The sequence below is a fragment of the Oryza sativa genome, chromosome 1, assembly GCF_034140825.1.
Source record: "Oryza sativa Japonica Group chromosome 1, ASM3414082v1".
Classification (NCBI taxonomy): domain Eukaryota; kingdom Viridiplantae; phylum Streptophyta; class Magnoliopsida; order Poales; family Poaceae; genus Oryza; species Oryza sativa.
In genome coordinates, this window is record NC_089035.1 from 22,707,266 (window position 1) to 22,730,886 (window position 23,621).

At 48.0% G+C, this 23,621-nt stretch overlaps 2 protein-coding genes across 2 annotated transcripts; both read left to right on the forward strand.

Annotated features, from left to right (window-relative positions):
* Positions 1-1,640: 1,640 nt before the first annotated feature.
* LOC4326315 (putative transcription factor bHLH041) lies at positions 1,641-6,000 on the forward strand. The gene is made up of 4 exons (XM_015775041.3): positions 1,641-1,874; positions 1,968-2,736; positions 4,862-5,242; positions 5,387-6,000. Exons 1-4 carry the CDS (start codon positions 1,762-1,764, stop codon positions 5,486-5,488), a joined length of 1,365 nt encoding a protein of 454 aa, XP_015630527.1. The 5' UTR covers positions 1,641-1,761; the 3' UTR covers positions 5,489-6,000.
* Positions 6,001-10,132: 4,132 nt separating this feature from the next.
* On the forward strand, positions 10,133-11,227 carry LOC107275497 (putative cyclin-dependent kinase F-2). The gene has a single exon (XM_015782832.1). It carries the CDS (start codon positions 10,133-10,135, stop codon positions 11,225-11,227), a length of 1,095 nt encoding a protein of 364 aa, XP_015638318.1.
* The last annotated feature ends 12,394 nt before the right edge of the window (positions 11,228-23,621 follow it).

A 23,621-nucleotide genomic window follows, 5' to 3' on the forward strand; every position in this document is an offset into this window, starting at 1 on the left:
AGATTTAATAGAATAAATCGGGTCTAGCTCAATTATTCTAACAAAAACTACAGCAAAAAGTTTTGGGGAAAATTGCCCCAAAGTTTTTAGTTGGAGACCTTTCAAATTATAGCTTTATATAGTATGACTGTAGTATAATTATTTTATAACTATACATTATAATTTTTATATAATTTGTATTAGAAAACACATAGAACTTATATATAACTCTTGCCTTATTTTCTACATATACCACTTAAAATGTTAGTAGCGGTAGTGTCCTTCTGCCACACCACCCCTACTACTAACGTTTGGACACCGCAATATATACTATTATATTACCCTCGAATAAGTCATCCCCGTTATATTGCTAGCCCTTCCTAAATTTCGAAATCACAAAACTGTTCAATAAAAAAATCATAAAAAGTACTACCTGGACTAAATGTGTGCTTATTTGACTAAATAAGCTACAAACTCAATTTGTTTTTGGTTACAATGCACAAGCTCTTAGGTTTACTCTATCTATCTATCTCATAATATAAGAGGTATGTTCAAACTTGACACAATCTTCAAAACTAATTTTTTAATTTATAATATCTCATATATTATAAGTTTTATTGTAACAAAATTATAACCATATTAAAGTACATTTAAATGTCAATAGAATGATATTAATTTTAGCAAATAAAAATTTAATTTACATTATAATAATTGTTGGTCAAATGTTTTTAAAGTTGAATATCGAAATGTGTGCACATCTTATATTATGGGATAGAGGGAGTATATAAAAACTACGATGCAATTACACTACAGTTGTTGCTGAATTACACTATATTGACATGTAAAAGTTTTTGAAAAAAAAAAAGCTTACGATGGTAGTTTAGCGATTTCGACAAGTGGCCTGGTTGTAACTTTTCCGAAGCAAATAACGAAATAAATTTCATTATTAGAAAAAAAGAAAAACACGAAGACAATTTTCAAACGGTACAAGTACAATCCTCAGTCGTCGTATCGGACGAAGTCCTTCACCGGTGAAGCGAACAAGGGTGACAGATCCGGAGTACGTACATAAACCCAAGGTACGTGCACGCAAATCACCAATAGAAAATCATGCACATAATATACGTATACTATATACTCCCTCCGTCCCTTTTTAAGTATAGCTATTACTTCGTGACCAACTTTGATCGTCCGTCTTATTTATTTTTTTTTAAAAAATAAAAACATAAATCATGTATAAAGTACTATTTATGTGTTTATCATCTTATAACAATAAAAATATTAATTATAAAAAAAATTAAATAAGATGGACGATGAAAATTGCTCACGAAAACTCATGGTCACACTAAAAATTGAAACCGAGAGAATATAATATAAAAGAAGAATGCAACAATAATCCCTCGCCGTTGATCCGTGCCTTGTGTGCCTCCGGATTTGACCTTTCCTCGAACCTTCTTCTTCTTCGCCCTCCCGTCGCGTGCCCTGCTTCCTCTCTCTCATCCACCCTACGACTTTGACCGCGCGGCGCCACGGCGACTATTCAGATCGACTCGACTCGACCAGGTTCTCTCGTTTTTACTCCCACTTGCATCCCCTTGCTCCCATGGCCGAGCTCTCCTCTACCTGCATATATAGGCTGCCTCCCACTCTTCTCCCCCCCTAGCTCACCTGCGCTTAGGCTTAGCTAGTACTAATCATCATTAGTGTATAGCTAAGCTAGCTCCATTTCTTGCGCTTCTTGGTTTTGTCTGGGAACTATTGTATAGGTCTATATCGATCTCCATGGATGAGGTGTGGTGCAGCCTGGACAGCATGCCGGCCGACATCGCCGCCGGCATCCACCAGCCGCCGCCGCCCGACCTCCACGACCCCTCCTTCTGGCCGGCTTTCGCCGAGTACGTACCATCACGATGTCGTCTTCTTGTTTTTGTGTTCAGAACTTCAGATGTTTGAGTTTGTAGCTGACTCTTCTGTTTCTTGTATCTCAGCTGTGCTGCGAGCTTCATCGCCGGCGGCGGCGGCGACAATGCGTGCTTCGACGAGCTCATGGCGGGAGGGTCGTCGGGTGACACTAGGATGGTGGCCATGGACGACGGCGACGACGGGAGTGGCTTCTTGGTGGGGGACGCCGAGGCCGAGCACCTGATGCTGTCGTCCTCGTCGCCGTCGTCGCTCTCCTCGGGCCGCTCCCTCTCCATCGACAGCGCCGGCTCCATGTCCTCCTTCTCGCTCGACGCCGCCGCGGCGCTGGCGATGTCGACCCTCGCCGTCCCGCACCCGTACCCGCCGCCCGTCGCGCACGGCATGTTCGCCTCCGGCGACGGTGGCGGCGGCGGCGGCGGCGCAGTCGACGACCACGAGGACGCCATCATGCGTGCCATGATGGCCGTCATCTCCTCCGCCTCGGCCTCCCCCTCCTCCTCGGGCGGCTCCGCCTCCTCGCCCACCCCGTTCAGCCGGGACAGCGGCGCGCACCACCAGCCTGCAGGTCAGCCAGCCATGGCGGCGCCGCAGCAGCCGCGTGGAGGGAACGGCGGCCACGTGGTGGTGAAGAGCAGCAGCAGCAGCGGCGGCCTCGCCGTGCCGATGGATCAGAAGCCCGGCGGCGGCGGGCGGGGACGGCAGCAGGAGGAGGCGGCGGCGGCGAGCGCCACCAACAGCAGCCAGCTCTACCACATGATGTCGGAGAGGAAGAGGAGGGAGAAGCTCAACGACAGCTTCCACACGCTCAGATCACTCCTCCCACCTTGCTCCAAGGTAGTCTAAATTAAACCCCAACTCACTCCATTTCATCTCAATTCTACAAAAAATATCTAAAAAATTTCATCTCAAATTCTACATTTATATCTTAATTATGGCCCAATGCCTACATACATTAATTACTATCATATTCTCACTACCTTAAAACACTAACTAGAATCTAGATCTCTCAATTAGCATCCATCTAGGTGTAAATCTTCAACTCAATGTTCATTATCAATACATACCAACTAGGCATGCATGGTGGATATATTCCACTCACTCAACCGAAGGGATGAAAAGAAACCCCGACAAAATAGAGTAGGAGCCATCTATCACAATTTTACGGAGTAATAGATTAATACAATACACCATGTTATAATTCTTATAAAATTATTTGTAACCATATAGGTGATGTTTAATTAATTAGCTGATTAAGAGGAAATCAATCCCCTTAAAGGATTATAAGAGTTTCCCATACCAAACTTGCAATAATACTATATGTAGACCGTCCATTCAGAAAACTAATGCATATATGCCAATCGAATACGGATTAATTAACGCATTCTTTTTTATATTTGCGATTGGGTGACAAAAATAGTTCAAATTGGGTAGACAAGGCTCCTTTTGTTTTGGTTTTTATAGAGACAAGAGGGATCGAATCGATCCTCTCTGTCCTTTTAATCTTTTTCAAAGTGGACTTGGAAGAAATGGAGTGAGAGTCTTGGCAGTACAAAGGACCATCCTGCTGCGCTGTCAAAAGCAGTGTTTTTTTAACTACAAGACAACAAACATTGACAAAAGGAAGGTGGTTAGAAGGCCCGGCCACTAGGTTAGATTCTTAATCAAATGTTTACACGCTGAAATGCTGGAAAGGAACACAGAGGGAACCTTCCAAAAGAAAGTACTTAATGAGCCAATTGCACGAGAAAGGGATAGACTAGCTAGTTTTTTCATGCATAAAATAGTAGGTCATTTAGTGTCAATAATTAGTTTTGGGGCTTTTTGGCATATGCCACCTTAACAATCAAAGGTTATCCTTAATTTTTCCTTAAAGTATGATTGTGAGGGCAATAATTGTCAGTCAGCCGTACCCGCAAGTTATATAAATGTTTGAAATTAAAGTATTAAATATGATGATTTTAATAAAGAAAATGTGTTTTGATGGTTGTTGTAAGTTGTAACAAACGCGAATAGTATTTAATTAGTTTGAATATTGTCAAATTGCACATTGAACCGTTAAACGTCTACAGGATTCAAACAATGAAAAATAAACAAAAACTCTTCTTATGCGTCGGAGATGGAATATATATAGTGCGGTCAAACAAACATAAGAAATTAAGAATACACAGTTTCATGGACTCCAAGTTGATATCACAATACCAATTCCTCTTAGAAAAGTAATTAGCAACACGACAATTAGCTCTTAAATATACGACAAAGGATATGCTAAATTTAGTTCCTTCAGTGCTTTAAAAAAGATTAACTGCAGATACTATGGCAGCAGTTAAACATTGCCAATTTGTAAAAAAGAGGATGGATTTTAATTGAAGGTCAAGCATAATGGCTAGTCAACCAATTTTGTTTTCAAGCTATGGGCATATCAGCAGAGGAAGGCGATTGGAAGGGTCTCTGCTTGCTCTGTAATCTAGCTGGTCCACAAATTGGCAAGTTGATGACAAGGGTAGCTGTCAGGAAGAAGACAACAGGAAAGCAATTTCAAAAGCCCTAATTAGATTGATGACGAATCGTGGCGATAAAACTTTAGAAAAAAGTCATATAATTTGCACAGCTTTACACAGTATTTGAGTGGTTACCAGGAAACAACCTGTTTCATGGAAACGGAAGTGACAACGTGAGCTGTCCATATCATTCGAGCAAACTATATTATTAGCTCCTGCTCCACGATAATGACAGATTTTCTACCTCGATCCCCACGTAGATTATTGGATTAGAGTTGCACTCACCACCATCAGAGATATTAATATCACAAAAGCAATTATTTCTCGTTTCCTCATTAAAAGAGATATTTAAACTTTATTTTCTTTTCTCGTATCGCGCTCTGATATCATGTTAAGAGTTAATAATTTAAACTACGTTTATTATAAAAGATTAATTAAAGTTTGATAACTCATCGATGCAGAAGGACAAGACGACGGTGCTGATCAACGCGGCCAAGTACCTCAAGTCGCTGGAGACGGAGATCACGGAGCTGGAAGGGACGAACACGAAGCTGGAGAAGCACATCGCCGGCGGCGGCGGCGCGGCGGACGCCGCCATGAGGGCTCGCCGGGCGCAGCAGAGGGCCAAGGTGCAGATCAGCAAGGCGGCGGACTCGCAGTCGCAGCAGCTGGTGAGCCTGACGGTGATGGTGATGGTGGAGTGCGACGTGGTGGAGCTGGTGCTCCACATCCTGGAATGCCTCAGGTGGATGAAGGAGATCAGCGTGCTGTCCGTCTACGCCGACACCTACTCGCCGCAGCTTCTTCTCAAGGCCATCGCCAACATCAAGCTCCAGATCGTGGTAATTAATTAATTGCAATTACTCACATTTCATTCATCACTACTCATCAAACTACTCAGCATCAAATCATTTTTGTATACATCTTCCAGTAATATTGCATTTAGGACGATCTTAGCTAAATGGAATGGAATGATCGATGTGCAGGGAGGAGATTGGAACGAGGCGTCGTTCCACGAGGCGATGACGAAGGCGGCGAACGACGCGACCATTTCCTGCGCCCCGCTCGCGATCACGGCAGCACAGTGATTGCTGATTAGTGAGTGATTAGCAGCGAGCGGCGGCGGTGGCGACCTACCGGTTAATTCAATCCATCCTCATCGTCCTCGCGCGCGTGCAGTCATGGTTGAACGTTGAAGCAGTAAAAAAAATATTTATGTATGGAGGGCGATGGGTTCGCTACGTCATAACCGATCTCAATAGTTGGAGGAGGAAAACGAGGACAATTCAAATACTTCGAGAGTGGGGAAGAATATTGTTAGATATATATTAGGGTTTGGTTATTCATTCCTTTTTCCGTCTTAAAATATAATAAGTTTTGATGATGTATAAACATGTATAAATATATAGCTAAAAGTTATTATATTTTAGGACGGTGATAGTAATTACGTAGCGTATTTTTCAGGTGTGCCCTAGTTGCAGCCGCAAGCTAGGTTGCAGACGATGGTGCTTTAGTAGCGCTAGCCTAGCTAGTATAGGTATATGTATATGTATATCTCTATGTATATACATGCATGGTGGTGGTTTTGAGTGATTGTTAATCTGGTGGTATATTGGTTGTTCGGGCAAATGTTGATGTAGTACATATAAAGAATAGTACTTCGTTAGCTACTTTTCACTATTCAAATTTATAATTTTCACCATTCGTCTTTTTTTATGTAAAAATGAAATTCTAAATACTTAAATATATAGGTGCACCTTATCGAAGTGTAGTAATTACACACCAACTATAAGTATTAAACTTCTGTTTAATTATCATAATATATCGATTAAAATTTTTAGTACTCAAAGTTATAACAATCAATAGTAACAATTATATAGGAATAGAAGGAGTGTTACATATACTAGATAATACCCCGCGCGTTGCAACGGAACATTTGTATACAAAAGAGCTACCATTTGTAGAAAAGAATGTAACATGAAAACGACATAAAAAACATGAGAAAGAAAAATAACTGTGACCGGAAAAAACGCGTGAGAAAACAACTGTGACTGAAGTTTCATGACATGCATATTTTACTTGATAAATCCGACATGCCTAGCAAATAAAATAACAATGATGCATATAGTAGCTATTATATTAGCGCTTTTGTGGAAGAGATTATTTAACAAACATTTTGGAAAATCAACATAATCGATGCATGTAAAACGGTGAATGCAAGTGGAGCAACTTGTTTGACAACCTTATGCGTAAACGCTTGGGCAATAGTCTTTTGGTAGGCAATTTGATAACCTGTAGTACAATACTTTTGCATCAGCAACGTCCTTTCATAAAGAGCATGGTAAAATTATATAAGATGCATAGAAATATTATTTTAATTACTAAATTTATACACAAACTTGAAAAATAAGAGTATATGGGCATCAACTACCACTAAAGAATGAACAATCACCAAATTATATCAACTGGGTTGAAAAATCATTGAACCTGTCTCCAAGGTTTAGCATAGCTCCAAGGGATTAGGGAAGCAAACCACTCCTAACGGTAGTGCAATGAGCCTTGACAACGGTGAGAGGTGGGGAGCTTACATGGACCATGAATCATCCCACCCGATCATATACTAACACTTAAAATTAATTGATTGCTCTATTGATTTCTAGTAGTGCTATTGCTTAACCGCTTAATTGTAGGTCAACTCGTTTTCTTTTTAACACTTGGGTAATTAACTGCTTGCGTAATTAACTTCAGGACAATTCGTTTTCCTAGTGTAATTGAAGAAGCCGGAGGCTTTTCACATTCATGGTGATAAGGTTTTAAGCATGATCCACGAGTGTTAGTGTTAGTGCGACGTAGTAATGACAATGTAATATGATGATGTACCTAATAGTGCACTAAACGCATGTGCCTCAATGTTAGTGGTACGTGCTAATAGCAGTGTAAATATGATAACATGGCTAAACTGATGATGCAGTAATTAATCGATGAAATCTCAAGCATAAATTGAAAATCTAATGGCCAAACTAAATTGCGATGATGTGGCACGCTGTGAGAAGAGAGAATTAGAGTTAGTGGGGATGAACTTTTTACATATATAGGATATGCACATTAGCCACCACTAGCTATAGCAGCCGAACTTTGCAGTGGTTTTACATTTGTCATTCGTGTTGATCCTCTTTTAGTTACCTCGTCTACAAATGTTTTGGCCTTTCTTCAAGGAAGCGGAATAATATATAGTCGGAAAGAGGTCATAGCAAGTGATCTTGTAACGACGATTTTGAACAGTTGGATTAACACAAACATCACAACAGTTATCTTTTATGGATGAATAATTACCCTTTCCGATTATGACCGTACGTGAGTTTATAATATGTTTCAGGAAATAAAAATCCTTTCCGATTAACATGTAGATGATATATAAAATCAAGAATAAATATATGACCGGCTCTAAAACCTAAACCAGGGTGTCGGGAAGAACAGATAGAGCAGGAAATAATAATAATAATAAGGTCTCTTTTGATTCTCTCAAATATTGCTCGAATCTATTTTCAATCCCTCAACCATATATAAAACCGGAAATATCGCTTTCCCCAAGTATAAAACCAATGCAAAATAATTCCCTCATCTATTTTTAAGGTGGTTTCAGCTGACGTGATATCCAAGTGGCAAAGAATTTTTTTAAAAGGATGTTGGGCCCACATGTAAGTGACCACATCTCATGTTCTTCCTCCAGCCTCCAGCTCTCCTCTCTCCCTAGCAGAATGCCAACGCCCCTCCACAGCAACACCGACCTCCGTCACTGTCGATGGCTCCATCCTCCTAGCCCACCACCACTACCGGCAATAAGGAAGAAGTGCCTCCAGGAGATAAGCTCATAGGCGCGCACGATGGTGTACCCGAACAACAACGTCAGGTGCCCGAGGAGAATACATTGACGCTGACTCCATCTAGATCGATGCCGTCGGTGGAGAGAGGTCAAGCTCTAACTAAGACTCTATGGCATCCATTGTGGAAGGACGGAGGGGGAGAGGAGGACGGCCATGACTGCTCGAGGGAGGAGTGGAGTTGGATGGGGGATAGAGATGTGGAAGAGGTCGCCGATGAGGTCCTCTCAAGAGAGGTTGCCACGGTAGGGCGTGGTGTCATCGCGGGGATCCGCCACTACGCGATGACGACGTTTGCTCTGACCTGCCGATGTCCCTCCCTTGGCAAACGTCAGACGGGCAGCGAGCACAACATGGTCAAGGTTGTTGTGCAGGAGATCGCTGTCAGGGAGTAGGCAGAGTAGAGGTCAAGGTTGTAGATGCGATGATCAGTGGCAGAGCCAGCTACGAGCCACGCCTGGGGCTCATTTCTATAATCTTTACAAATTCACATTATTTTTCTTAAACTTATATAGAATTTATATGGAGTTTTGAACCCATGCCTAGGTTCAAGCCCTAGCTACCCTAGGCCTGAATCCACCCCTGGTAAGGATGGTCCTCATCAACGATGGTGCATGGAGATCCAAGCGGTGCTAACCTTTGCCCTAGGCGGCAACGACATGGAGGAAGCCCTCGGAAACAACGCATGTCTATCTGGCTGATTGGTGGAGGCAAGCCTGCGCGCCATCTTTGCTGCCTCATGGACGTTGAAGAGAGAGGCGTATGGAGGAAGAGACATGTGGGCTTGATGATTTTTTTATTATTTTCTGGTAGAATTGCCACATAAGCACAATGTTAGCATGTGTGAACCAATTCAAATATGTCACGTCTAACAAAAACCAAGGTAAAAACTACAAAAGGAGGAGGTACATTAATCTGGTTTTGAGATGGAGGAGACGATACATCCGGCTTTACGGTTGAGGGTTGAGAATGAGAATCGGCTTACCGCGGGAATCCTAATGGATTTTTTTATCCAAAAAGGAAACCAGACAAAAGTCCATCTACATATTCGGCCTATCTGATCTGGGCCAAGGCACGCGAACTGGGCCAGTTTTCATGCCCCCGTTCGCAATCAACAATTTTGAAGGTCGAACTTATAGATGGCCAAAAGGCCCGAGGCCCGACAGCCCGGCTCATAGCACAACATTTTGGCCCGGCCCAAGCACGGCAAGGCCCGACGGAGGTCGGGCCCGTGTTGGCCCGGCCCGACCATCGGGCCGTGCCTGGGCCCCTTCACCAGCACGTTGGGCCAGCCCGGCACGATGGGCCGGCATATTATATGGACATATTATATGCGGTCGATGAAAGAGGGATGTAAAATAGACTTTATTATCTATACATATGTTAGCCCAAAGAGGAGGGACGGAAAATAGACTTATTTAGCTATACATATGTCAGTCCAAAGAGGAGGGATTGAAAATAGACTTATTTTATCTATACATATGTAATAGCCCAAAGAGGAGAGACGAGAAATAGACTTATTTAAAAAAGCCCGATGGGCCACCCTTGCCTTCGGGCTGGCACGGTACGGCCCGGCACGAAGTGCCGATCGGGCCGTGCCCAGCCGTGCTTGGGCCGGGCCGTGCCGGGTGGGCCTTTTGGCCATCTATAGTACTGAAACTCGAACATGCATTCCCGCGCGTAGCCTGTACACGCATGTAGTCGGAGTCGGAGTCCGACTCCGAATCCCCTGTCCGTGTTGACCACAGTATAAGGCCCGACCGCGAGCGTGTCGATCGACCGTTTCCTCCCATTCCCTTTGGAAATCGATCGCCGATCGGCTCGACCTCGTCGCTCGATCGACGGTGTGCCATGGGCGCGCTTCGCCGGAAGGCCTCTTCCTCGCTCGCCGGCCCGCTCGCCGCCCAGCGGCGTGAGCGCACCGGAGAACCCGGCGCCGCCGCCGCCGCTGCGGCCAAGAACTCGGCGGTCACCCTCGCCTCCGCCGTCGACGACTCTCATCACGTCCCCGCTACGAGACATGGCGACGTCGCCGGGCTGATCGGGGTGGTGGTGCCGTTCGGGAGCATGGAATCCTACGACCGCCTGAGGCTCATCGGCGAGGGCGCGTGCGGCGCCGTCTTCAGGGCGCGCCACGTCGCGACCGGCGAAACGGTCGTTGTCAAGATCGCCCACAAGAACGGCGGCGGCGGCGGCGGCGGCGACGAGGCGCTGCTGCGGGAGGCCGAGATGCTCGCGGCGTGCGTGGGGAACCCCGCCGTCGTGAGGCTCCGCGAGGTGGCGCGCCACCCGGAGACCAGCAAGCTCCACCTCGTCATGGACTACGTCGGCCCCAGCCTCGCCGACCTCCTCACCCACCGCCTCGACGGCGCGCTGACGGAGGCGGAGGCGCGGGGCGTGATGCGGCAGCTGCTCGCCGGCGTGGGGCAGATGCATGCGCGCGGGGTCATCCACCGCGACATCAAGCCGGGCAACGTCCTCGTCGGCGCCGCCGACGGCCGCGTCAGGATCTGCGACCTGGGCCTCGGCGGGCCAGCGTCGGCGGCGCCGCCGCGGACGCAGCTGGTCGGCACGCTCTGGTACATGTCGCCGGAGCAGTACCTCGGCGGCGGGGAGTACGGCCCGGCGGTGGACATGTGGGCGCTGGGGTGCGTGATGGCGGAGCTCCTCACCGGCGAGACGCTGTTCCCCGCGGACACGGAGTACCACCAGGTGGTCCTCGTCGCCGGCGTCCTCGGCGTGGCCGACGAGAAGATGGATGGCTTGCCCCTGGGCGTCACTACCAGGCCGAGTCAGCTGCGGCGCAAGGTGCCCGAGGAGAAGCTCTCGCCGGCGGGCTTCGATCGTGCTCAACGGCTTGTTGCAGTACGCCGCCGGAGACAGGCTCGCCGCCGCCGCGGCCCTCGACATGCCATGGTTCTCCAAGAAGCTGAGCTAGCTAGCTAGTAGCTACAGTGATCAAGTGTAGCATAAAAATCTTGTAGCGGAGAATCATACACGCTGATAGAGCGCTCCCAGTCGTCCTCGCGCGGGCGACCGGGGGCGAACCCTAGCCCCCGGCCGCCGCCACACCCCTCCTCTCCCCGGCCTCGCCGCCGCCGGAGCATGTCGCCGGAAACCGTGCGGCCGCTGGGATGGCTGCGGCGAGGCTCCAACCTAGGCAGCGTGGCCGCCTCGGCGTGAAGGGGCGGCGTGGAGCTTCGGGAAGGCTGCAATGGCGGCGAGGCGAGGGGCGGCGGATCCGGCGCAGCCACCACCGGATTCGGCGCCCAGCATCGGCCACGAGGCGAGTGGCGGCTGGATCCGGTGTCTCCGCTGCCGGATCTGAGCCGTGGTGGTGCGGGAGCACGGCGGATGTAGCGACGCCGGTGGCGCGACGACCGTGGCTGGTCGGCGGTGGTGCGGGAGCGTGGCGTCGGCGGGGAGACACGACGTCGGCGGCAAGCGCTATGGCTGGGGGCGCGGGCGGCCGCAGCAGGTGGCGCGACGGCCGTGGCTGACCGGCGGGCGGCTGTGGCCGGCAGCGCGACATGACGGCCGTGGCTGCCTGGCAACGGCGAGGCCGCCACGGCGGCGATAGTGCCGGCGAGCTGGCGGCTGGTGGCGGGGTTGAGTTGGGCGGCGGTGGTTATCGTGGTGGTGGTGACAGCGTCACGGTGGTTCAAGGCGTCGGGGATGGCGATGGCGGCGGGGATGGCATCGGCCGAGGGCGCAAAGGCAGCGGCTTTGGTCCCTACGCGGCGACGACGCGGTGCTCGGCGGCGACGGCGGCGGTGTCCCCAGATCCGCGCCTCTCGGCCGGATCTGGAGGGTGGCCGGCTGTGGTGGTCGGCGACGGCGACCAACTTGCGATGGCTAGCGACGACAGTTGGCGACGGCGGCGACGGTGGTGGCCGCGGCAGTTGGCAGCGACGGCGTCGGCTGACGACGCGAGCGAAGGACTTGGCGGCAGCATGGCGGAGGACGACAACGAAGCAGCCGCTGGCAGAGGCAGTGATTCATGGAGGCGGTGGCTGGTGGCCGCGACAACGGTCACCGGAGGCATGGCGGCCCTGGACGGCTAGCCGAGGGCGTGGGAGACGACTGCATTTGGTCGGCGCGGCATTGTTTGGTGGAAGGGTCGGAGTCCGGCTTGGCGCAGAGAGTCGCAGCCGATGGCAGTGGAGGCCGGCTCGACGCGAGAGACGTGGGCGGCGGAGTTGGAGGCCGGCTTGGCGCGAGAGGCGCAACCGATGGAGGGAGGCCGGATTGGCGCGAGAGGCGCGTCCGGTGGAGGACGCCGGCTTGGCGCGAGAGGCACGGCCGGCGGTGGAGGAGGCGACCTAGGTGTGAGGAGAAGCTACCGGTGGGTGTGGCGCGGTCTTCAGCGCACGAAGGCTGGCCGGCGGGGGACGCCAGAGCAGGGGTCCCACATGTCGGCAGAGCTAGTGTGGTGGTGGAGCATCGGTGTGTCAGCCGTGGGTCTCACCCCTCAAGGGTGATTGCCGGGTGTAAGCCCAGTCTTGGCTCCTTTCAGTCCCGACGGATGACGGTGGCGGTTTTTCCGTCACTTCTCTTCTTGAAGACATCGTTTTGGCATCCCCTAGGGAGCGATCTCGGCTGTGTCCCTTTGTTGGTCTAGTGGCGGCCGGTCACGCTTAGCGGCGGCTGGTCCGGTGCTAGCCTTCTCCTGGGCTTGTGTGTTGGCGATGTTGGTGTGTGGGTGGTGGTATTTTTTTTCTTTTTCCTGGTTACGGCCCTCCAGGGTTATAATCTTGTAATTTTTTCCTGCTCTATCAATAGAACTTCGCACCGTCTCGTGCAAGTCGTTCAAAAAAAAAATCTTGTAGCCTGTGCATTGAGTTGCCTACAAATCGTATGCTCTCTCTGGTTACTTTATTGTATGCTCTCTCTGGTTACTGCACATGCTTACTTAGATAATCTAAAACTGGTGGTTACATTGAACTCCTGTAACTAAACCAAGTTCATTATCGCCTTATACACTGGTCCTAAACAAAATTAAGGGTTTAAGTAAACAAAAGGGCTTTGAACCAGAAAAAAAAGAAGAGTGTGTAGCCTAGTGGTTATAAGAGTCTCAGTAGCATCTTAAGTCCTAGGTTCGACTCCCCATAGGAGTGAATTTTCTAGGATTTAACGGTATTGTGCTTTCAGCGGTACATGATGTACCCCTAGACAGCGAGGTAACTGTGGTGACTTCGTCAATCTTCAGGATTTGCCGGTTCCAGGATTTAACGGTATTGTGCTTTCAGTGGTACGCGACGTACCCCTTGACAACGAGGCGCCTATGGTGACTGTCGAAACAAGATTTCGACAATAATAAAAGGGGGTAGCTATCAAGCTAGGAAAGTGGATGGGTTTGGAGACAAGGAATTTTATACAGGTTCAGGCCTTCTTATTCAAGAAGTAATACCCTACTCATGTCCGGGGATGATTCCGCCGAGTGTGTTATTGATTGTATGGTTGGGAGAAAAAAGAATCGTGCCCCAAGAGGCACACGGACCCTCCTTATATAGGGGAAGGGATCCGTAATACAAAGTACAGTCTATATCCTAACGGAATATGGGATTACAGATAAAATACAATCATAACCGACTATGATCCCGGGTATTTTCTTGACATACAAGTTTAGAACCTAACCTGAGTCCTCATAAAGATATTCTATCTATATTTGGTACCGTATATCCGACTAAAGTATAACTGTCATGCAGATATGGGGTATCCATAATCTCCACAGTAGCCCCCGAGACCTTCGCAGTTGATGAAATAACCTTCTCAAAACAAAGAAACAGTAGTCCGAGTGCTTCAATTCAACTTGCTCCAGCTTGCCGAGTACTAAAAATCAAAAACTGTGAAGGGCGAAAATAAAACATGGTGCATCGAGTAGATGCACCTAATTAGTTGTAGCCCCTGACTATGTGATTAGTTGAAAAACTAAACATATAGTCAAGAACCGAGTGGTTTTATAGCGAAGCACGCATGGCACTTAGTAAGATACCCAGCCGACTGCTTCTCAACTTGAATATATCAAGGACAAAAAATACAAGAAGGGCCGAGTGACAAACACTCAAAAGGTCCAAAAATAGATATATTTGGTAAGAATCCGAGCAAGAAACTCTTAAAATGATCCACCAAATATGATAAAGATCATGGTAATTAAGAAGTTCATTAGCCTAGGCTATAACCCTTACCATAATCAAAATAAGCATATAACATGCTAGGAGAATGACTACTAACAAACCAGTCATCTTAAATTAACCCAACAGCTCTTGTAGCCTAAAAAAGCTTACAAAAATGGTATAACATCTTTCTGTCGGGCACCTTTTCATGTGCATCATAATAATTCCAAAGAATTATTGAATCGCGTTAAAAAGGATTTTAACAGCATCGGGCCGTGTCATTGTGAGCACATATTGCCAAAGCAAAAAGCGCCTAAGTCCCTAGGGATCACAACGGGCCACGCTGAAAACATAATTGGGCTGAAGTACTGTACATGCCAAGGCCCATTAGTACTCCCGATACCCTAAAAATACCGAAGTCCAAACGTCGCTTCGTCTTCCCTGCCGAGACTCTCGCCATTCCCCACTCCGTGCTACAGTACAGAACCGCGCCGACGAAGTTAGGGTTCATCAATCCGCTCCAATCCATCCTCAAAAGCTTCACGAAATTTCTCCCCGCATCCACCGCTCCGATTCCCCATTCCTCTCCAGCCATATCTCGGACCAAATTAAACCATCCAGTTCACATTCATGGCGGAAGAAAGAGAAAACTTCGAAAGTCAGTGGGCGCCCTCCGATGTGACAGAAGATAATCTGAAGGAGATGGTGGCGCACGGCGTTCTCCCAGCGAAAGAGATTATCGGGTGGTGACCGGTGTTCGGCGAGGCATTCCCGACCCCCGACACACACGAAATCGTGGTATTTGCGCATTTCTTCTATGGCGGATTTTCTCTTCCAACCTCAAGATTCTTCCAGGGGATTCTGAACTTCTACGGGATTAGCTTGCATCATCTGAATCCAAACTCCATAGTGCATATTGCCAACTTTATTCATGCTTGTGAAGCTTTTCTGGGCATTAGGCCTTATTTTGCCTTGTTCCGCCGCATCTTCTTCCTCAAGCCCCAGCCAAATAAGAGCAAACCATGCGTAGTTGGGGGTGCTGGTTTCCAACTCAGGGGAACACTAAGCCAAAAATACTTCTCCATGCCCTTCAAGACCTCAAATAAAGGCTGGCACACAAACTGGTTTTATGTTCAAAACCTCGAGCCTGTCCTTCCCGAGTACTCCTGTCTTCCTCCAGTTTATCAGGATACTTGGAACTCACTGCCAATGGGAGATGAAGCTGCACAAGCAGTAGAACTGATGGATAGGATGATAAAGCTGAAAGAACAGGGCCTTCAAGGAGAATAGATCACCTGGCATTTTATCAAGTGTCGGTTAGCTCCAATCAAAGAAAGATCCCGCACAGCTTTTGAGTTTGATGGCAAGCATGACCCAAACCGTGAAGACCTAGATTCTCTTGACTTCAAAGTCATGAAGGAAAGGATGTATAAGATCTTTTCAAACGCCATCGTTGTCAGCTACTCACACTTGCTGCCAGTCGTACCATTCAATGCATTCAATCCTCCTCCACCGGTACGCACTCAAACATTTCAACCTTCCTCAAAATATGATCTTGTCTTCCTGTTGAATCAATTAACAATGAAGGATATTACACCCAGGAATTTGCTTTGATGAAGTCGGATCCCTCAATCGCTCAACGCCGATCTCCCCACCACCAAACTGGGCAAGGGAGCGGAGGATCAAGAATTCGGTCTGAAACTCAACCAAGTGCTTCTGATCCATTCAGCCAGTCAGGCTCTCGAAAGAGGGAACTAGTTCTAAGTGACGACGAAGCCGATGATACTACCAGGAGGCCTGGAGACCGAGAGACAACCAAGAAACTACCAAAACAGGCTACTCCAAGGAAGAAAACATCCCGTCGCCCTGCGCCAAAGATCAGGAAGTCTTCTAGGTACAGCTCATATAACGATCTCTCTTGCATTGATGCGCATTCATTGCGGCAATAATACTGATAATCAAATTTGCAGGAAACCATCTGATATAGATCCGTCTGGGAAAGACTCTGACCCGACTAGCGTGGACGCAAGTTCTTCCAAAGAAACCGGGCCAACTGCCGAGGACCGTCCGAGTGACAATCAGCCGGCAACCGATAATGTAGAATCCGGTGATCAACCACCGACTGGAAACCAGTCGGCCGAAGCCGAAGCCGGGGTTAATCAGGAGCCCCCGACTGGAAACCAGTCGGACGCAGGGCCAAGCCAAGAGATTCCAGAAGTCCCAACCCAAGCAGACAACCCTTGCGGACAAGACGCCAGCAATGACCGGAGATCTGGATCTCCTTTAAAGGCATCCGAGTCCACTCATCCTCGCCCAGAAATCATTACGGGTAAAACACTTTGTCTGAAACCATGTCGACCCAAATAACTCTGACCAATTGTCTAACCTTTGTCAGTGGATACATTAGGGCCAATGATCAGTGATGAAGAAGAAATTCCCCGCATACAAGCAGCCGAAGACTCGTGCCCTCCCATACTGGTCAAGTGGTGGGATGACAACTTGCAACCTCAGGGAATTGTGATAAACCGGCAAAAAGATGACGAAGAGGTATGTCTACTGAAAAAGGTACTCAACCAAGCGACTCGTATTGTAAATGTAAGTTCCTTGATGCCTGAACTCAGCCATCTTGTTTACTGTCTGGCTCGAGCGCTGATTAAACTGCCCCGCAGAGGATTCATCTTAGGAACGAGGCGAAAACTGCAACCCTAAAGAAACTAGTTCCTCATCTTGGAACCCTCGAAGCCACCAGGAGTCAACTACACGAGGCCAGAGAACTTGCCAAGAAGAACGAACACGATCTAAGGGATTGGATTGCTGAGCTCCAGGAGTCCAATTTCAAACTGAGTGGCTCATCAAAAGGTTCGTGCAAACTCTGCCCAACTGATTTGTGCTGTTATCTCTATAATCTTGATTAACCAAAGTTAATGTAGTGCAAGCTGCCAAGATATCTCAACTAGAGAATCAGATCCAAATTCTAGAAAATGACAAGGCAGAACTGGCAAGACAAAGAGACCTGGCTTTAAAGGAAGTTGAAGGTATCAACAATCAATACCTCAAAAGCCATTATCCTCCATATGCTGACTTATTAATGTGAATCTGTTGATGCAGACCGCAAGATCAAATCTCAAGCTCAATTCGACGACCTGGTTAGCAAGATCAAAAAACTTGAAGGAGCCCGGGATGAGGTTGCTAACGCTGCTGCCCCAATTGTTCAAGCGATGTTCTTCAATAACAACGGCCCGAGTGCACTTGATGCTTCTGAAATTTTCGACAAGCTGAGAGTCGCTCCGGATACATATTTCAAGAACATCAAAGAAGCTGGAAGTATGGGAGCAAGTCTAGCGTTGGCGATGACTAAATCCCTTTATCCAAGAGTTGATATTGACGCCATTGATGGCTTTGCAGACGGGACGAGCGAAGAAGCTGCTCTTGACCTCATCAGTGATGCGCAGAAAGCGGCTGACAAAATTGCTGCTGATGTAGTTGAGAGATTTCAGGACACCGATCTTCGACCGACTGGTCCTGATAATTCTGATGATGAAAAGACTGATACTGATTAATGTACTGATAATTTTGATGATTAATGATGATGGAGGCACAATTTGTACAATACTGATGAATTTATGCTGTGCTTGATATCTTAACTTAGCTCCTGATTTCTTAAAAGTTTTTGTCAAACCTTGTTGAGCCTAAAACCCACAAAAGTTGTTAAAAAACTTTCAGTCCTCATTGACTAAGCCAAGAAATCAAACAGGGCAATGATACATCAAGTAAGCAAATTGAATTGATAAAAATCACACTCCATTATTATTATAGTAGCCCCTTGACTGAAAACTTCATGGAAAAACTGGAAGTTAGCAGTCAAAGAGGAAAGATACAAACGAAATGCCTAAGCGTAAAATCGACGAAGGTGTTCAATATTCCAAGAACTGTTGATGAGAGTACCGTCTTCGCGCTTGAGTCGATAAGAACCCGGCCCAGTAACTTCAGCAATTATGAACGGTCCTTCCCATAAGGGAGATAATTTATGCCGATCCTCAGAACCAGGTCACCGACTAAAAATGCTCGCGATCGAACATTCCGATTATGATAACGACGCAACCCTTGCAAATATCGAGTCGATTGAATTAAAGCTGCTTCTCGGGCTTCTTCTAGTCGGTTGATGTCGTCTACTCGGCCCTCTTCATAACCCTCCTCGTTGAAGTTCCGAAATCGTAGTGATTCAAATTCCACTTCACTCAGCAACATTGCTTCTGCGCCATAAACCAAAAAGAACGGCGACTGGCTGGTAGCCCGACTAGGAGTAGTACGTAAACACCAAAGTACGGACGGCAGCTGATCTACCCACTTGCCATCATAGGGGCGTAGTCGGTCGAAAACTCGTGCTTTGATCCCTTGCAGTATCGTGCCGTTAGCGCGCTCAACTTGTCCGTTACTCATAGGGTGTGCCACGGAGGCATAACAAATTTTAATGCCGAAGTCTTCACAAAAGTCTTTAAATGCTCCGCCAGTGAATTGAGTGCCATTATCAGTGATGATCTGATTAGGTACCCCAAACCGATGCACAATGTTGATGAAAAAATCTCTAGCTTTATCTGCTGTGATCATGATGACCGGTTTAGCCTCAATCCACTTGGAGAATTTGTCGATAGCCACAAAGAGATGCGTGTAACCGCCGACTGCCCTTTTAAATGGGCCGACCATGTTAAGCCCCCAGACCGCAAACGGCCAGGACAACGGGATGGTTTGCAACTCTTGGGCTGGCAAATGAGTTTGTCTGGCAAAAAATTGACAACCTTCGCATGTCGGCACAATCTTGTCCGCATCAGATACGGCGGTAGGCCAGAAAAAACCTTGCCGGTAAGCTTTGCCGACGATGGTCCGTGTAGCAGCATGATTACCACAAATACCAGAATGTATATCCTTCAACAATTGTCTCCCTTCCTCCAAAGATACACAGCGCTGCATTATTCCTGATGGACTTTTCTTGTACAGTTCAGCTTCGTGAATAATGTAAAGTCTGCTGCGCCTGGAAATCCGCTCGGCTTCATTTTTGTCTTGAGGGAGTTCTTATTTGGTCAAAAATTTTATGAGAGGTTCTCTCCAGTCGACTTCAAGCATGCTTACGCCTTGAGTATCCATGGCTTCAACTGCTTCTTTTCTGGGCATGGTTGGTTCATAAAGATGCTCAACGAACACATCAGAAGGGGCTGCTTCCCGTTTTGAACCAAAATTGGCCAGTCTGTCAGCTGCCTCGTTGTTATGTCGAAGGACATGGGTGAGCTCGAGTCCATCAAATTTATCTTCCAGCTTGCGTACCTCTTGTCTATAAGCGGTCATATTATCATCTAGACATGACCACTCTTTCATAACCTGATTGACAACCAACTGACAATCTCCACGGACGATTAATCGGCGGATGCCTAAAGAGATTGCAATCCTTAATCCATGGAGTAGCGCCTCGTATTCCGCCACGTTATGGGACGCAGAAAAATGTATCCACAATACGTATCTCAATCTTTCTCCAGTCGGGGAAATTAAGACGACCCCAGCTCCAGTGCCTGTAAGTCTCTTCAACCCATCAAAATGCATAGTCCAATATTCCATCTTTTCCTCTGGCATGTCTTCTTGGCACTCGGTCCACTCGGCAAGGAAATCAGCTAAAGCTTGTGACTTGATCGAAGTTCGTGGTTTGAAAGATATGTCCAAAGACATCAATTCTAAGGCCCACTTCGCAATCCGTCCGTTTGCTTCGCGATTATGAAGTATATCCCCGAGTGGAAACGATGTGACCACCGTGACCGAGTGACTTTGAAAATAGTGAGATAATTTCCTGACGGTAATTAAGACACCATATAATAACTTTTGAACCTGAGGATACCTTGTCTTGGAGTCGGCTAAAACCTCGCTGACAAAATAGATTGGTCGTTGGACTTTTTGAACATGGCCTTCCTCTTCACGCTCGACAACCAGGACCGTACTCACAACCTAGGAGGTCGCCGACACATATAACAGTAGCGGCTCTTGTGGATGTGGCGAGGCCAAAACTGGTGGAGTGGTGAGAAATTTCTTGAAGTCTTCAAAGGCTTTTTGTGCTTTGGGTCCCCACTGGAAATTGTCAGTTTTCTTCAGCAGCTTGAAGAAGGGCATCCCCCGCTCGCCGAGTCGTGAGACGAACTGGCTGAGCGCCGCCATGCAACCAGTCAGCTTTTGGACATCTTTTTGGGAGCTTGGCGGTTTCATGTTGAGGATGGAGTTGATTTTCTCCGGGTTGGCCTGTATGCCTCTCTGAGATACCATAAATCCGAGCAACTTCCCTGACGGTACTCCGAAGATGCACTTTTCCGGGTTTAGTTTCATCTTAAAAGCACGAATGCTTGTAAAAGTTTCTTCTAAATCCGCAATCAGGTCATCCTTCTGCTTGGTCTTGACGACTACATCATCAACATAGGCTTCAACATTGCGACCGATCTGAGTTAAAAAACACCTTTGAATCATGCGTTGATAGGTCGCTCCTGCATTCTTCAATCTAAGGGGCATGGTGATGTAGCAGTAGGCCCCAAAGGGCGTAATAAACGAGGTCTTCAAGCAGTTGGATTCTTGTAGTCGGATCTGATGATACCCCGAGTAACAGTCCAAGAAGCTGAGTAACTCGCAGCCGGCCGTTGAGTCAACCACCTGGTCAATGCGAGGTAACCCAAAAGGGTCTTTGGGACAAGATTTGTTGAGGTCGGTATAATCGACACACATGCGCCATTGCCCCGTCTTTTTCTGAACCAGGACTGGGTTAGCTAGCCAGTCGGGATGAAGGACTTCCTTAATGAAGCCTGCTGCTAACAGCTTGGTTAATTCCTCCTTGATCGCATCTTTCCTGTCCTGTGCAAAATGGCGGAGTCGTTGCTTGATGGGTTTGGCGTCTTCCTTAGCATGTAAAGAGTGTTCAATCACCTCTCTTGGGATACCAGGCATATCAGATGGTTTCCACGCAAAAATATCTTTATTATTCTGAAGAAAGGTGATGAGCGCGCTTTCCTATTTACAATCTAACTCAGCGCCTATTACAGCAGTCTTGTCAGGATCGGAGGGATCTAAGGGAATCTTTTTCATCTTGGCATCGCTTTCTTCGGTCTTCGTCAGCTTGGTTGCAGGCACTTCTCCATCGCTTGCCGTGGTCGCAGCCAGTCGGATCTCTTCGCGGGCGAGAGTGGTCTCGTGGGTTTGAGCCATCTCGCAACTTTCTTTGTCACATGTGACGGCTTGCTTGATGTCGCTCCGTAGTGATATGACCCCTCGAGGACCAGGCATCTTCATCATCATGTAGATGTAGTGCGGGACGGCCATGAACCTGGCTAGAGCCGGTCGTCCGAGTATAGCATGGTATGCTGTCTCGAAATCAGCGACTTCGAAACAAACATTTTCTATGCGAAAATTCTCCCGAGTGCCGAAAGTAACTGGAAGAGTGATCTGGCCGAGTGGTGTAGCTGACAATCCTGAGATAACACCATGGAAGGGTGCATTACTCGGCTTTAATTCCGTGCGAGGAATCTGCATATCGTCCAGGGTCTTAGCGAAAAGGATGTTGAGTGCGCTGCCACCATCGATGAGAGTCCGTCGGAGCTTGACATTGCGAACCACTGGGTCTAGTACCAGGGGGTACCGCCTCGGGTGGACCACTCGGTCGGGATGATCCGAGCGGTCGAACTTAATTGCTATCTCTGACCACCGAAGATATTGGGGCGTGTTAGGCTGAACCGCATTGATCTCCCGTTCTGTTAGCTTCTGTTTTCTCTTAGACTCATAAGCCAGGGGTCTGCCGAAGATATGATTAAGTTCTTTGCAATGATCTTGAAAACCAGTCGGGGCATCGTCTTTATCATCTTTCTTCTTCGATGTGCCTTGATCTCCGTCTAAAGGTTTACGTGCGTTCTTGACGTATTGCTCCGCGAATTGTTTGTAGACAAAGCAATCTTTGGCCACGTGGTTGGAGTTGGGATGATGCAAACATTGGGAGTTCATTATCTTGTCGAAGGTGTTGACGCGGGGACGTTGTCGGGAAGATGGAGAGGTGGTCGCCACAAGTTCTTCGGGCTTACGCTTGCGATCCTTGTGGTTGTTACTTCCACTCCCCCCTGCAGTCGGCGTGTCCTTCTTTGGCTTCCAAGTGGTGCCCAACTGTTTGGACGCGGTGATAGCATCTTCGGCTTTGACATACTCGTTGGCTTTTTCGAACATCTGCTTAACCGTCCTGGGAGGTTTACGTCCGAACTTGCCGACTAGGTCCTCGTGGCGAATGCCTTTAGTGAAGGCGGCGATGATGACGTCGTCGGTGATGTCGGAGATCTTGTTGCGTTGTTCGGAGAAGCGTCGGATGTAATCTCGAAGGGATTCTCCAGACTTCTAAACGACGTTGTAGAGGTCAAACTGTGTGCCGGGGCATTCAAAGGTGCCCTGGAAGTTGGCGATGAAGTGATCACGAAGTTCCGCCCATGATCCGATCGTGCCACGGGGTAGTCCGTGGAGCCAGGATCGGGCTGAGTCTGTTAGGGCCACAGGTAGATAGTTTGCCATGGCCTTGCTGTCTCCTCCTGCTGCGCGGATTGCGAGTCCGTAGACGGTGAGCCAAGACTCCGGATTGGTGGTGCCGTCATACTTTTCGATTCCAGTCGGCTTAAAGCCGGCTGGCCAATTCACTCGACGCAAGTCATTAGTGAAGGCAGCTACTCCGTCCACGTCGTCGTTGTAGCGATTTGGTGAATGGCGGTGACCTCGTGCTGCACGGCGCTGGTTGATCGTGTTGCGAAGGTCGACAGGACGCTGACGAGGTGGAGAGCGAGGCCGTTCAACTCGGCGCTCCCTGTGACGTTCGGGAGGCGAGTGAACAGATCGTTCGTCGTGACCCCTGCTCCTGCGACTAGATCTTGTGCCGGTGATGCTGAGGCTTGGCTGATGATAATCATGAGATCGGAAGTGAGGGACTCGGCTACCAATCGGGGTGAGGGTGCTTGCGGAGTTGGCTGGAATCGAGGCAGCGATCATGGTCTTCGTCTGGTTCAAGATGTTGACGACATGATAAGCTTGGTTGAGTGCGTCTTCCTTGAGGAGGGTGTCGAGGAGAGTGATTGCTGCAATCACGTTCTGCTGGGGGGTGCGAAAGACCGCTGTTCCATCGACGTCTTGTTGCCCAATGAGCTCTCTCGCTCGTCGCCCGGATTCCAAGGCGCGTT

Bases quoted from the DNA above. Each gene is read 5' to 3' on its own strand.
- LOC4326315 (XM_015775041.3), top strand. From the start codon at position 1,762: ATGGATGAGGTGTGGTGCAGCCTGGACAGCATGCCGGCCGACATCGCC. The intron at 1,875-1,967 runs GTACGTACCATC...CTTGTATCTCAG, and splicing joins TTCTGGCCGGCTTTCGCCGA to CTGTGCTGCGAGCTTCATCG. The intron at 5,243-5,386 runs GTAATTAATTAA...ATCGATGTGCAG, and splicing joins ACATCAAGCTCCAGATCGTG to GGAGGAGATTGGAACGAGGC.
- LOC107275497 (XM_015782832.1), top strand. From the start codon at position 10,133: ATGGGCGCGCTTCGCCGGAAGGCCTCTTCCTCGCTCGCCGGCCCGCTC.